At 48.6% G+C, this 14,838-nt stretch overlaps 1 protein-coding gene across 1 annotated transcript; it reads right to left on the bottom strand.

The window, feature by feature from the left end:
* Positions 1 to 3,060: 3,060 nt before the first annotated feature.
* Positions 3,061 to 7,494, bottom strand: LOC135809744 (uncharacterized). Its single transcript, XM_065323161.1, has 2 exons — positions 6,946 to 7,494; positions 3,061 to 4,744 (listed from the first exon to the last, which is right to left on the bottom strand). Exons 1-2 carry the CDS (start codon positions 7,355 to 7,357, stop codon positions 3,768 to 3,770), a joined length of 1,389 nt encoding a protein of 462 aa, XP_065179233.1. The 5' UTR covers positions 7,358 to 7,494; the 3' UTR covers positions 3,061 to 3,767.
* Between the last annotated feature and the right edge of the window lie 7,344 nt (positions 7,495 to 14,838).

The raw sequence follows: 14,838 nt of genomic DNA, 5'->3' as shown, positions 1-14,838 counted from the left end.
AATGAACCCCGCGATAGGCACATTGCCTTTGGGTCATTTCATAATAATAATAATAATTGTAGAAGAGAAAAGGACATATGGATACGAGTTAAGAGTAACTCTCCATCACTGTAACATGATACTATATACAGTCAGAAAGTGCAATAACTAGGCACAAAACTGACAGAGTACTGAAACATTCGACGTCCTGACAGCTAGCTTCAACACATCTCCGTAGCGCTAACCGACAGCCTTCCAACTTGGAAGGTTCAAGGTTATGGAAAGACCAAAGAGGGGAAGGCAAGCGCAACGAAAACGAGCAAAAGCTACAGTCCCAACGGAACAAAGAATGTCGATTGTTACTGGACGATGACGAGACCATATGTCCTTTTCTCTTCTACATTTATTTATGGCTCAACATCCGAGTTTCAAATAATAATAATAATAATAATGAAAAACAATCCAGAAAAATTATTGTTAATAAAGAGAAATGGAGTGAAAAGAAACAACACCTATGAAAATGATAATCCTAGCACTCAGGTAATAACAGGAAAAACTGCGAAAGCACTTAACGAACTTGTAAAGACTGCTAGTATACTGTGACCCAAGCTATGACACCATGGCCAACGAGCGAGAATGATTGTGTGAGTAAGAGTGGGTGCGAGCGTGTGTTTTCTAGTAGGAAGTCATCAGTGTATAAGCATCTTGTATCTCGTCCTGATTGCTGCAAGGTGTATGCTGATTCTTCTTTTTCTGTTTTGTGCCGTGCTCGTCATGGTTATAAGTTGCAGTTGAGTGTGTTAGAAGCTGTTTGTCAACGTATTCATAAGCCTAATCAGTGTGTCCAGAAGGACAGCATTATTCGTTTGAAATTGTTCCAGTAGCAGCTTGTTCTGTCTGTTTGGCCCTGGTTGGCCATGGTGTCATAGCTTGGGTCACAGTATACTAGTAGTCTTTACAAGTTCGTTAAGTGCTTTCGCAGTTTTTCCTGTTATTACCTTAGTGCTAGGATTATCATTTTCATAGGTGTTGTTTCTTCTCACTCCATTTCTCTTTATTAACAATAATAATAATAATAATAATAATGCGAAAAAAATTATAATAATAATAATGCGATATACTGTTCGCAGCTTAGCTAAGAGACCCCTGTGCCAAACAGTGTCGAAGGCCTTTGCGAGATCGAAGAAAACTAAACCAACATGGTTATGGGCGTTCCGGGCGGTGTGGATGTCTTGCACGAGGCGGGTAACCTGGTACCTGGTGGAGTCACCCCGACAAAAGCCCGACTGTGCTGGCGAAAGTGAAATGCGAACATGATCATAAATGATGTCATATACAACACGTTCGCACACTTTTGATAAAGTAGAGAGCAATGAGATAGGGCGATAGTTGCTGGGGGGTGGTGCGTGGTCCTCTATTTTTGTAGGTGGCCACGACTACCGCAGTTTTCCACATGGCTGGGAATTTCCCTTCGCGAAATGACATATTCAAGATAATTGACACAGGATAGGCAACAGACTGAGCAAGAGCTCTCCAAGAGCTCTCCAAACTTCGTTGGTAATTCCGTCTTGACCATGGGACTTGCCAGTTTTCAGATTACGGAGATATTTCCTCACTTGGGCTGTGCCAGTCGACAATGATAGGAGGGACGCAGGTACTGAGGGTGAAGGGGGTGAATATGCCACAATATGCTCGACATAAGCAGAAAGTGTAGATCATTTCAGTAAAATTACAACCTTGGAATATTCATTGGCTTCACGGCTATCATTCTTATGGTGCAAATCAAAACACATGCAGAATAGTATTATTATTATATTTATTACCCGAAGTATTATATTTATTACAACATCTCAAGACTCGGTGGATTAACTCTGTTCCCTCCTCCATTCACTTCGTTGACTCTCTGATAACTTTTTATTGTGCATACTTTTCTTCGTAATCCCCAGTTATCTACCCCCGTATTTTCTGTAATCTTTTGTTTTGTGGAGCGCTTGGGTTGCAATGAAACCGAGACCCTATGGTCGGTCAAGCTGCCCCTGCCTCTCCCCCACTCCTGCCATTCCATATGTCTCATCGCTGCCTTGCTGCTTTGTGCCATCAAATGGTGTGTGGTTTTTTGTAAAGAAAAAAATTAAGAGAGTGGGTGATTGCCAACCACGGCGATAAATAAATGTAAGGGGAGGGAAAAAGAAGGAGTAGCAAAATGAACAGCACCAACAACTCCGTAAAGAAAGATAATGTCAAATAAAAACAGTGAAAAACACAGAGACGCAAAGGACATGTGGATAATGAGCTATTTATGTCGTAGTAAATAAGGGGCGGCACGGATCTTAAACAGGCGGAGTGAGGTCAGATCCTTAACTTCTCTGGGTAAAGTGAGCCAAACAGAATAAGCAATAAAGAGAGGGGAGCGCAAAAGAGTGGATGAGTTACACTTAGGGAGTAAGAGCGAGTTTCTAGTTCTTAGAGATTATTATGACGACTTTATTCACTCCCAAAGCAGAAAAAGAAAGCTTGAAAGGAGGCATGAAGCACAGCACCGGGATCCATATGACCCAAGGGTGAAGCACCAATCAATCAATCAATCAATCAATTATTATTATTATTAACAACCACACAACAAGCCGACCTGTTTGGGAGCTATTACGCGTTGTATTATCAGGGCATAGGCAACAATTGCCGCATACAGTATGCAATACTATGGTCCAATGCCGTAGTATCGCAAGCACCAATGTGCGTTAGACTGGCCAATGCCAGGGCTAATGGGGGCAACAATTGCCCGGCGTGTCAATACACGAGCGTACGGTAGGGATGCACTTGTGAGCACATGTAGGCGCACTTGGCTCAATGCCGGCCTGACCCACGATCCCTACCGTTCTTAGGCGTGTCAATACGTGAGCATACGGTAGGGATGCACTTGTGAGCACATGTAGGCGCACTTGGCTCAATGCCGGCCTGACCCACGATCCCTACCGTTCTCCCTTCCGGGTTGCTTAGAATAGAATGATGGTTAGAGATGATGGGGTGGGTGGTGGTGCTCAAAAACTGGCCAAGGTTGTCAAGCGATCTGACTGTTGGCGCAGCAAGGATGAAGAAACAGCATCGAGAGCCGGAGTAATGCGCATGCTCCGCGTGGTCCCGTGCCGGAGCGCGTGTTCTGCACGGGCACGTGATGCGCTATGGCAAGTACGTGCAAATTATGTTAGGAATGTAATTGTTGGTGGGTTGCTAACTTCACTTACCGTGCCATGCACGGAAACTTATAACCACACAACAAGCCGACCTGTTTGGGAGCTATTACGCGTTGTATTATCAGGGCATAGGCAACAATTGCCGCATACAGTATGCAATACTATGGTCCAATGCCGTAGTATCGCAAGCACCAATGTGCGTTAGACTGGCCAATGCCAGGGCTAATGGGGGCAACAATTGCCCGGCGTGTCAATACACGAGCGTACGGTAGGGATGCACTTGTGAGCACATGTAGGCGCACTTGGCTCAATGCCGGCCTGACCCACGAGCCCTACCGTTCTTAGGCGTGTCAATACGTGAGCATACGGTAGGGATGCACTTGTGAGCACATGTAGGCGCACTTGGCTCAATGCCGGCCTGACCCACGATCCCTACCGTTCTCCCAAAAATACAACATGACCCAAACAGGAATTATCGGCATTACTATAGTTATAGTAGCATTACCATAGTTATAGTATAATATGTATATCATATGTACACTACAGCTGTCGCTAGGGCCGTCCAATGCGGCTACCCATTAGCACAACGGGCAGAGACTAGAACAATGCCGCTGGCAATGCTCTGTCTGCGACAGGGGTGCGGACATAGCGGAGGTAGGCAGAGCTTTGCCACCTGCCGGCGGTCTTCAGCACATACTCAGGCACGCCAGCTTTGCCTGCCAGCGTTGCAGCGCCTCGTCTGAGGCTGTGGCTGCGCACGTCTTTGTTAGGCAAGGCTGTTTGTAGTAGCCTGTTGATGTTATGCGGCTTCAGGGGCGTGTCGTCATCATAGCGATAGAGCGGGCCAGGTGCCGAGCCACGGGCTGCTAGGTAGCTGGTGGCTGCCGTGTGCGGGCATGTCGGCGAGCCTGTCCTCCTGACGCTGATGTCCTGGCCGCTGCCGTATTGGCTCGTCTTTGTCACGCGCAGGCGCAGCTCCACGCGGTCTGGGTACATGGTCGCATCGCTGTACTCAAGGCCGGCGCCCCGTGCCGTGAAGGTGTACTCGTTGACTCTGAGCAGCCCGTGGAAGGCCAGAGTCACGGCGCTCCAGAGCATGGCGCGGTTGTGCGGGCTAGGCACAGTGGACTGCAGGTAGTGCTGTACGCCCGCCAGATCGTCCAAAGTTGCGGCCGTTAGCACTTTCCGGACTGCCGTCTGGGATCTGAGCGCCCCCTGCTGGAGCAGCCGGACACGCGGTGAGGCGAAAACATCCAGGCAGAGGCCCTGCAGGACGTGCTGATGTCTCAGCGCCTGGGTGTAGAGTTTCAGAGACGAGCCAGACGAGCCGGACGAGAATTTCCAATTCAGAAAGTTAATCAGGCTGGGCTCCGTCACCGGGTACGGCGCGACCTGCCGTAGGGCAGCAAAGCGTTCGTAGGAACGCTGCACTGAAGCGTACGTCGCGCTGGAGCTGTCTGCCAGGCCGTGACGGATGAGCTCCATGGCTGCGTCATCAACTGATGGAGGGTGGACTGCGCTGGTGGTGTAGGCGCTGCGTCGGCAGTTGGGTTGAGGGTCCGGAAGCGCCGTACCTGCAGACGGGAGAGAGAATCAGCAAGATCATTGCAGTGTCCGGCGATGTGGCGAAGCAGGAGGACAATGTTATGCTGGGCGGCTTTCAATAAGCCGGCCCTGACCAAGTTCATGACCGCTCTATTTGGAGACGTGCCAGAGCGCCAGATGTAGCAGATTGCTTCGTTGTCAGTGTAGAGTAGCACTCGTCTGTCCTCCAACGTGTGTGCCCAGGTACAGAGGGCCAACATCACGGCGTACAATTCTTTCCATTCAATAGTGTGCTCAGCTTGGTCAGGAGACCATGCGCCATAGGACCACTTGCTGCCGAAAACCAGACCGAAACCGTGTCGACCTGAAGCGTCGGTGTACAGCCCGATGTCTTCGGCTGTGCTCCAGGACGGCTCGATGAGGGGCTTTCGACCATTCCATTGGCTGATGCAGGCATCCCACCACAGGATGTCAAGCTTCGCCTCCGAGGGTACGGCTACCGGTGCATCTAGGCTAGGGAGCGTTGCTGCGCTGTCGAACAGGCGTCTGCAGAACGTGCGACCCGCTGGAATGACTTTGGCTGCGAAAGACAGGCTACCGGCCAGGGACAGCAGTTCCCTCTTGGTGCACATCTGCTTCGACAGCCACGCGGCAAGTGCTAGCCGTAGTTCCGCCAGTTTCGCAGCCGGGAGGCGCAGCTCCCAGGCGGCTGTGTCGAGCTCGATACCCAGGAAAGTTATTGAAGTTGACGGCGGGCACACTTTGTCCTCTCCGTCGGCCAATGGGATGTTCAGCATGTCAAATACAGCCAGCAGTGTCTTGAATTTGAGCATAGCTGCGGAGTTGGGCGGCTGGACGTGAAAGAAATCATCTAGGTAATGCAGCAAATCAACAATATCGTAATTATTAACTGCAATCCATGCCACAGCGTCGGCAAGTCTGTTGAACAGAAACGGGGAGGATCTGAGGCCAAATGGTAGTACCTTATCGACATAGTACGAACCTTCCCAAAAAATGCCAAGTAGGGGCCAGTCGTCAGGGGAAACAGGGCAGAACCGGAAGGCGTGCTTCATGTCAACCTTAGAGAGGAGAGCTCCGGGGCCGTGCTGGAAGATGCAGCGTATTGCGTCATCTACCGTAACGTAATGCAGGGAGAATTCGTCAGGGTAAATGCCATCGTTAATGCTAGAGCCGCTAGGGGCAGATAAATGCATGATGAGGCGTACGCCGCCAGACTTCTTGGGCACGATGCCAACGCCAGAACATCGGATATTAGGGAATGGGGGTTGGGAATAAGGCCCGGCCATGTGGCCACGCGTGCATTCAGACTGAAGGTAAGCAGAGACGGCGGCAGGGTTGAGCAATGCGGAAGGGAGATTAGGGGCGATGAGGCGGGATCTATTACCGTGATAGCCAATGCGGGCCCCGAAGCGCATGTCGTGACAGAGAGAATGCACAAAATCGTTATCAGGGTGCTGGGATAGCTCTTCAAACAGCAGGGGAATATTTACAGGGGACCAAGGCGCGTGTGAGCTAATTGGAGCTGCGGGGTTGGCCAGCAGAGCATGTGGATTGGCCATGACCGAGGCGGCCGCAAGAGAGGCAGCTGTGGGCGAAGCGGCAGTTGGAGCGGACGCACTTTCCTTGGTTGAAGAGGCGGCATACTTCTTTGTCGACCGTGTCGTTGCCGCTGCTGGGCCGAAAGGAACGAGCGTCGTTGCTGCTGTTGGGCCGAAAGGAACGAGCGTCATTGCTGCCGGTGGGCCGAAAGGGACGAAATGCCCGCGCGTCAAATATAATTGTGTATAGGTCCTGGACTATTGCGTCCCACCGCATGGTTGGGTCCGCGGCCAGGAGTGAGCGGAATGATCGGTCATACTCCTGCACGGCCTCAAATCGAAATTTCCGGGCTACTTTCAGGATAATATGCTGGTACGCAAACAGCTCTGGGGCCCTGGAGGGGTGTGCTGTGGCGTAAATCGCGCAGTATGTTGTCCAGGCGTCGAGCCAGGTATCGATGTCCTCGACCTTCCTGGAGGGCCTGTTGGCCGGTGCTAGGACCACTGCGCCGTGCGAGCTGTCGTGGTCGATCTGTGGTCGATCTGGAGAATGCTGCGGCTGGTGTCCCCTTGGGACGGGTTAGGCAACAATGAGCCCAATTCAACAAATTGGTCAGTTACTACTTTATCGTGAATGGCTTTCGGCACGGTTGCATAAAACGTTCTCTTACCTGCGGGGTTCATTGGCGGTGAGACGGCAGCCGCCAAATGCGGAGCAGGCAGAGCGTCCTGCGGAGTTGCTGGTGCTTGCCGTGGGAGTGCCGCTGTGTGAGCTGGCGGTGGGGGTGCCGCTGCGTGAGCTGCCGGCGGGACTGGAGCTGCGGCCTGATTTCCAAGGGCAGCACGGACCTCCTCCCGGATAATGTCCCTCAGGGACGGAGCAGCAGTTGCCTGGGGTAGGTTCTGCTCGGCTGCCTGAGTGGCCAAGTCCTCGCGCACTGCAGTGAACTCCAATGACTCGAGCAGGCGAGTCAACAGCCTGGGTTTGGTCCCCGTCGTGTCTAAATTGCGGGCCGCCAGTTCTTGTCGCAGCTCTACAGAGCGCATTTTCTTGGCGTCGTTCACTGACAGAGATTCAGACATGGTTGCTCGGAAATGGAAAGTGCTCAATGCTCAAAAACTGGCCAAGGTTGTCAAGCGATCTGACTGTTGGCGCAGCAAGGATGAAGAAACAGCATCGAGAGCCGGAGTAATGCGCATGCTCCGCGTGGTCCCGTGCCGGAGCGCGTGTTCTGCACGGGCACGTGATGCGCTATGGCAAGTACGTGCAAATTATGTTAGGAATGTGGGTTGCTAACTTCACTTACCGTGCCATGCACGGAAACTTATTTTATTATTATTATTATTATTTTTTTTTTTAAAAGAGGTCGGAGGCGGATAATACTTTAAAACGAAGGTAAGGTGCGCGATACCCGGTGTCCTTTCCGTTACGTCTCCTCCATTGCGGATTTCTATTGAGGTTCTTACTCCAACTTGTCCGGTGTCCGATATTGAGGTTAGTTTTCGCGGTCTACCACGTTTTCGAATATTGACTGTTGTTGTCACTTCCGTTGTCGTTGTTAGGCCTTGACAGATTATGCTAGCATAATTTTTCGCATAATTCCTACCAAAATCGAATAATCGCATTATTCGAGGCAAATTGCATACGAATCGCATAACATTGGACTAATCCGCCTGTTCGCATCAAATTCCATACAGTTGTACATGTTCTACAAGTACAAGTACAAGTAGACACACCAGGAAGGCGTAGGGTTACGACTCCCTTGATAACATGTCCAGTCCACTACAATCAGTGACCAGGGTGACGGTCATAGCTAGGTCGGACGGTGCGTTGACCCCGTTGAACTTTTGCTACTACAGTACAACGCCCTCTACAAAAAATTCACCTGTTATTTTGCACAGAACCATCATATACATTAGCAGCATATGTGAGCATAATGCCGCATAATATGATAACTTTTCGCATAATAATAGCATAATTCTGCAATTTTTTCAGCAATGCGAAAAGCATAATTTCACAAAAATAATAGCATAATCTGTCAAGGCCTAGTCGTTGTACGTTCGTCCTCATCAGTCCGTATTTTCACTTGGCTTCTCGTCACCCTTTCCGACGCCGACAGATCCTTTGTCAGTTTCGGTGGTTTACGTGTGGGTCTTTCACCATCTTTTATGCTGTTCTCAGCTGGCCCGTGTCCTACACACGCAGAGGAGGACGGGCATGCAGTCACATCTTCACGGGAAGAGGAAGATCCACCGATGGACTGGACAGCACATTTTGGAGGACGACCACGGCGAGGACGACAATCGCGCGCATCAAGCGGAACACAACTTAACGGCACATGTTGACGAATGCGTGCGCCCAGGTGCTGAAGGGTTCTACCTACATTGTACATACCGATCTTCACATTGTCGGCATTGAAAGAAATAGATAAGGTTACTTTTACTAAGGGTAGGTAGAACATCCTTCTTCACACTGAACGCACGCACTGTCCCAAATATGACGTACAGCTTGACGCACGGATATGATGGACATACGATACCACGAACATCCTTCTCCACGCGCGCAGAACCGGTGCCAACCCAGGGTAAACGGAGCACCACTGGGCAACGGTCAGGTCCAAATTGGATAGGCTTGTCTGTCACCGGTTTTTCGTTGATTAGCTTGGCCAGAAATTCCTTTGGATAGCCGTTGTTCGTAAATATTGATGTCAGTCTGTCTAATTCGTCCTGCAATAGATGAGGGGAACATATTCTATGTGCACGATAAACTAGCGCCTTCACAAGATGTCTCTTCGATTTCGTTGGAGGGGGGGGGGGCTGCGTCCACAGCTTCGCTTATGCAGAATGGCTTGGGTGAGAGGAGAGGGGAGAGAAAGCAACAAGGCAACCAACATCTATGAAATTGGTCACAATAACATGAAGAGAACCAACCTACATATGCATGATTGCACAAGAATGGAGACGACCAAATATAATGGCTATAATCATTGTGCCACAAAACCGGTACACAGGAGATCTGACGACAATGTAACGAAACATAAAACTCAGTTACTCAATACAGGTTCCACTAAATTACAAGAGAACAACGCTACAACGTTAGAATTGCCGCTAAATTATCGCAAGTGTAGAGAACGAGTCCAATACAAATGAAAACCATGAACAGACTGTCCCGAAGTTATTTTGGGAACAAATTGTACTACATGACTGTACTTGCTGATACTGACGCTGACGGAACACGAATGTGAGTTGAATACTCACGAAGTCTTGTACATGCACATCATTATGCTTAGAGAACAGAACCAATTAAAACAAATGAGATGAGGTGGGCACAACTCAAGCCTAATAGAATGGACAAGAGAAGCCAGGTGTGCACTGCGTCCATGTGATAACGGGGTTGTGTGAGCGGATGATAAGAGCATGCGGGGTTGACGGAGGAGAATTTTAAGGATTTTCTTGTGGTGTATTTCAAGCTTTGCAGCAGTGGAAGAGGATAATCCAACCCAAGACGTATCGGCATAATGAAATATTGGGCGAAAGTAGGCTAAATAAAAATGAAGCTTGCAAGAAAGTGGGAGGTAAGAGCAGTGGGGGGAGAGAATTCCTAAGGATGTACTTGATTTTTTACAGATATATTCGATGTGGGGTACCCAAGAGAGTGCAGAGTCAATCACAATGCCAAGGTGTTTGTGAGAAGACACTATGTCAATTGGATTTGGAAAGTTGGCATTGATGAGGGTTGTAAACTCTGGCTGGGGCGGGAAGAGCATGATCTTTGTTTTTGATAGATTTGGGGACAATCTCCAGGACGACATCCAGGAAAGAACTTCCTGAATGCCAGCACCGTCGGCGCAAGTTGTTTTTCAGGCCAGTGAGGGAAGCTGATGAGGTGAGAAGGGTCGTGTCGTCAGCAAACAGAGACGTTCCAGGGAAGACTGCAGGTAAATCGTTTACGTAAATTATAAATAGCAGGGAACCAATCATAAAAGATGCGTTCACATACTTTGGACACGCAGGGAAGAAGAGAGATAGGGCGGTAGTTTGCAGGTTCGTGGCGGGAACCTTTCTTGTGTACAGGTATGACTTTCGCTGTTTTCCATGCGGAAGGGAATATGCCCGTGGTAAATGGCATGTTGAAAATATGGCACAAAGGGAATGCTATGGATGGTGCCAGCCAGGGCCTTGAGGACTCAGTTGGGGATGCCGTCGGAACCAGATGCCTTGCACGTCGGAAGCTTCTTCAGATGACGCCGGACAGTGGCAGTTGTGGTGATGACGGACGTGAAAAAAGCTGAGGGCTCCGAGGGGGTGAGAATAGGGGGAATAGAGAGCAACGGGTCATCTGGCCGAGTCACAGAGACAAACTGGGCGTTTAATGCGGAAGCTTTGGCCAAAGGGTCAGCCGCCTGCTGAGTCCCTGTGGTGAGTGACGGAATTTCCCGTGATACGTTTCGAATTCTTGCTTGTCTCACAAACTGGTGAAGCGATGGACGGTGTCTACCCTGCAAAGTAGTTTGCACTGAGCGGATATAAGCTCTGTACTTTGTCCGCGTCAGGGTTTTCACTATATTTCGCTGCTGTTGGTATACTTGATTGTTTTGTTGTGTTGGGTACTTGTTAAAAATGCTATAGAGATCATATTTCCACTTGATTGCCGTGCGGAGATGGGCATCAACCCAGGGTGGCTGACTGGGCCGTGGGCAGCGGTGAGAATACGGCTGCTTTCCGAATGGCCAGAGGTGCTTCTCAAAGGGCACTGTTGAGAATGGAAGAAAAGTGCGAAAGCGCATCATTGACGTTGCTGGCACGCAGATGCCAGCTCCAGTCAATATCAGCGAGCTCTGCATTCACACTATCCCTGACGGAAGATGGCACGGATTTAAAGTCATATTCCGGCTTTGCAGGAACATTCCTGAAGTGGTATTGGGGTGCAGCAGCGGAATGTCCGTTTGCAGCAGGTTCCTCACGATAAACAGCATCAGTAGGTAGTAGGAAGTGACTGAGGATCTGTGCGTGGTCAGATGCACCAAGAGGAGCAAGAGATGTAACAGAGAGTAGTAGGTGAGGATGATCCGTGAGCACAACGTCAATACACGATGTTGAGCCGTGGGGGGTAAAGTGTGTGGGGAATGTCACCATTTGCTCAAGGCAAAAACAAGAGAAGAGGTTACGGAACTCCCTTCCAGCACGATTCGTGGTGTCTCTAGGAGACCAGTTAGAGTGGTGAGCATTCAAGTCTTCTGCAAGTACAATCGCAGAATTGGGAAGGCTGATATTGGACAGACAGTCCTCTAGGAGGTCACTAAATGCCTGGACTTGGGAGATGCTGTCTCCAGGGGGTCTGTAAACAGAGCAGATGATGAGATGGGAGTGAGGGAAGGATTACTGGCCGCAATTCGAGCCAAACCGCCTCCAGTCCACAGCGCTCAAGGTCGAAGCGGCGCTTGATGGACATGAACGACCTGTCAGCTACAAGAGTAGCAACACCGCCATAGCCTCTTGCTGGCAGTTTATCAGAGCTGGTCGTAGGTGGGCGGTCCAGGCGGTATGACGTGTAGCCTGGAATTGAGACGTCTATGGTAGCTGTCAGCTACGTTTCACATAGGCAGATTATATCTGGAGAATACTGCTCACAGACTTGACTAAGCTCAGCTAACTTATTTACGATGGAGCGGCAATTAAGTGAGAGCACTGAGGAGGATGAAGGTAATTGGGCAGGTTGATTAGGAGTTTTAGTAGTTTGTCGTCCAGAATCAGGAAGGAATGGTGATGCAAATGGAATATGACACACAAACTCACCCATCAACCTGTCCCTTCACAATTTCAACCAACTACCCCCCGACCTGCGTGAAACAAATAGCAAGCATGCGTTTAAATTTTTTTAAATCAATGGCGTCTAGCCTCATTCTATCATCCATATGCTCCTGTAGTAGCTCACACTGCACCCCATCGTCACCCCATCCCCCTGCAATGTGTTGGTTTCCTTACTTGCTAGACTGAATTTGTATGATTCTGGACTGATTTGAATCATATTATCTTCCTTATTGGCCATGGGCGATCGTGGAAATAAAGAATAATATGACCAATAGATATAGAAGGATATGTAACGCAATGAGGGGAAGGGTGTGATGAACTTGCGTGGGGCACAAAGGGTTGGGCAAGAGGATTTAGCTGTTGGCTGTATGTATGTATGTATGGCTGGTGTGTGTCCCCAGCAACCGTAGCGATAGTGTTCATCCATGGGGAAATGTAGCAAACGCCTCAACCATTCCAAATTCATCCATAGCGCAACAGTACAGAAGTACAACTACAAAGAGTACCGAATATAAGTCCCCGAGAACGGGAAACCAAAAAAACAAAACAAAAACGGCAACATCAATTTTTACTGATTATGCACATTGCTTGAAAGCAAATCACAACAATGATTAAGAGTTAAGCTATCTTTTAGCCAAATAGCCAATTTGACGCGGAAATCTGCGATAGTAGTGCAGGACTTCAGGTCGTCTGGTAAATAATTCCAAACAAGAGCCGATTTACTTGAAAAGGACAGAAAGCCAGACATACATGTAGATCTATAGCGATTGATACTCATGTTATGAATTTGTCATGGCAACATGCCTCTGAAATGAGGTTGAAATAAGAATGGAAAAGTCACCAATAAAGGAACGTCTCCATTAATAGCACGGGGCGGAGGTACATTGAAAAAAATAAAGGACCGTGCTTATATTAGAGACAATAGGGTATTTGCGGAAATAGGGTATGATTACATGTATGCATATGGCAGTAACCAAAAAATAATAATAAACCCGACCCACCCTTGTACGGATGAGTGAAGCGACCCGAAACAACGAATAAATTCAAGGTGGCGTCGTATCCTACTCTGTACTCATGCATCTTAGATGGCAGGTTGCATGCACATACTCGTACACCAGTGATGCCATACTCAAAGGGTTACGGCTATCGCCGTCTAATGATCGAGCAAATACATGTACATACTTGTGATAAGTTCTTCACACTCTTCCTGAGCCGACAGCATTTCCACTTGCCATCCACACACTGACAGTCCAGGTTACACTGGCCAGTGTAGCTAGCATTGACTAGGCCTGGGCGGATAATGCTAGCATTATAAGTAGCATTACAGTGTGCGATTTGCAACGAGCATTATGCTAGCATTATAACAATACATTTCCACAAAAGTGGCATTACCGGTATACTCAAATGGCCCAACTTCTGCGAAAACCAGGCTTAGGGTGAAAATCATTTTTTGGAGAAAAGTGATGTTTTGTAAAAAGGTTGTGTCTCGTGGACGCTCAAGTGCAGTGAAGTGGAACCAAAGAGAATCTCGCTTGTTTGAAGAAGTAGCAGTCATGGCAGGAAGGGTTTCAGCATTCAGGGAAGTCAAAGGGCTTCCGGTAGAATATTCCCTGCTACTCCTCTTGTCACAACGAAGAGTTTTTGGGCTGATCGAACGGATTCCATCTCCTACACTCAGGGATGGCGAAATTTCTGCTCTAGCTGCTGCTTGCGGAAAATGGTGAAGAAATCGTCTCCAGTTAGAGTCGTGATGGTGATAGCGAGGAGAACCTGGGCGACATCGATCCAGCCAATCAAACTACGGAGATACTAGCTGTTTCTGGGCCTCACACAAAGGGAACACGCGCAGCAGAGCTCATACGTTTGCAGCGAGTTCACGAGGAAAAAGGCTTGAAGCGCAGTGTGAAAACAGTTTTGAATTGAAGTCCTTTGCGATGAAGTGCTACTGAATGCCAGGAGAATGAGCGAGCAGATCGAGAGGCCTCCACTCGAGACTTTCCTCGCTGAACATCTAGCTGCAAGGGATTGTATACATGTATGGAGCAATAGCAGCATAAAATTGGCACTATGATCATGATTTTCTAGCATTTTCCATGCCGGCTACGTAGAACTACGAAACGTGCACAATATTGCCCAAACCAAGCCATTTTTCCATACTTCTGGTGAATTGCTGGCATTACAGAGGAACAGCAGCATTATAAGTAGCATTATGATACAGTTTTTCTGGCATTTCCATCAGCATTATCCCGCAAAATAACTAGCATTATCCGCCCAGGCCTAGCATTGACACTGCATTCTGTGCAGCAATGCAAAAGGAGACGATACGTTCCCTTGTTGAAGCGCCAGAAATATGTACTTCTTCTTTGTTTCTCATGCCTGGAAATCCTTCTAATATATGCCATGGGCTTGAATAGCGCAACGCAATTCGAGGATTTCATACTAAAACCAGTCAAGCAGTTCGCACCTGGTGTCGAGTTGATGGTAGACGATAGCTGGCTTGAATTTGCGAGGCATCGCCAAATCCGTGCACTAGTTAACTGGTTTTTTTCTAGGAAAGGGGTCTGCATTGGGCCATCCGCACATGCACGTACTCTGGTGTGTTGTCTTTGGTGCAGTACAGTCGGGATTTTATTCAGCTAGAAATCTAGCTCTCACATTCATGTACTTCGAGTACACTATACAGATCGTATTGAAAATTCAAGAGAAACGATAATCCTTGTATGTATCAGCCATTGGTTTTCATCCGTGAAAAT

This window comes from Sycon ciliatum, chromosome 2 (assembly GCF_964019385.1).
Source record: "Sycon ciliatum chromosome 2, ocSycCili1.1, whole genome shotgun sequence".
NCBI classification, from domain to species: Eukaryota; Metazoa; Porifera; class Calcarea; order Leucosolenida; family Sycettidae; genus Sycon; species Sycon ciliatum.
Note: the sequence above shows the minus strand (reverse complement) of the source record. Positions and strands in the feature narration are given on the sequence as shown.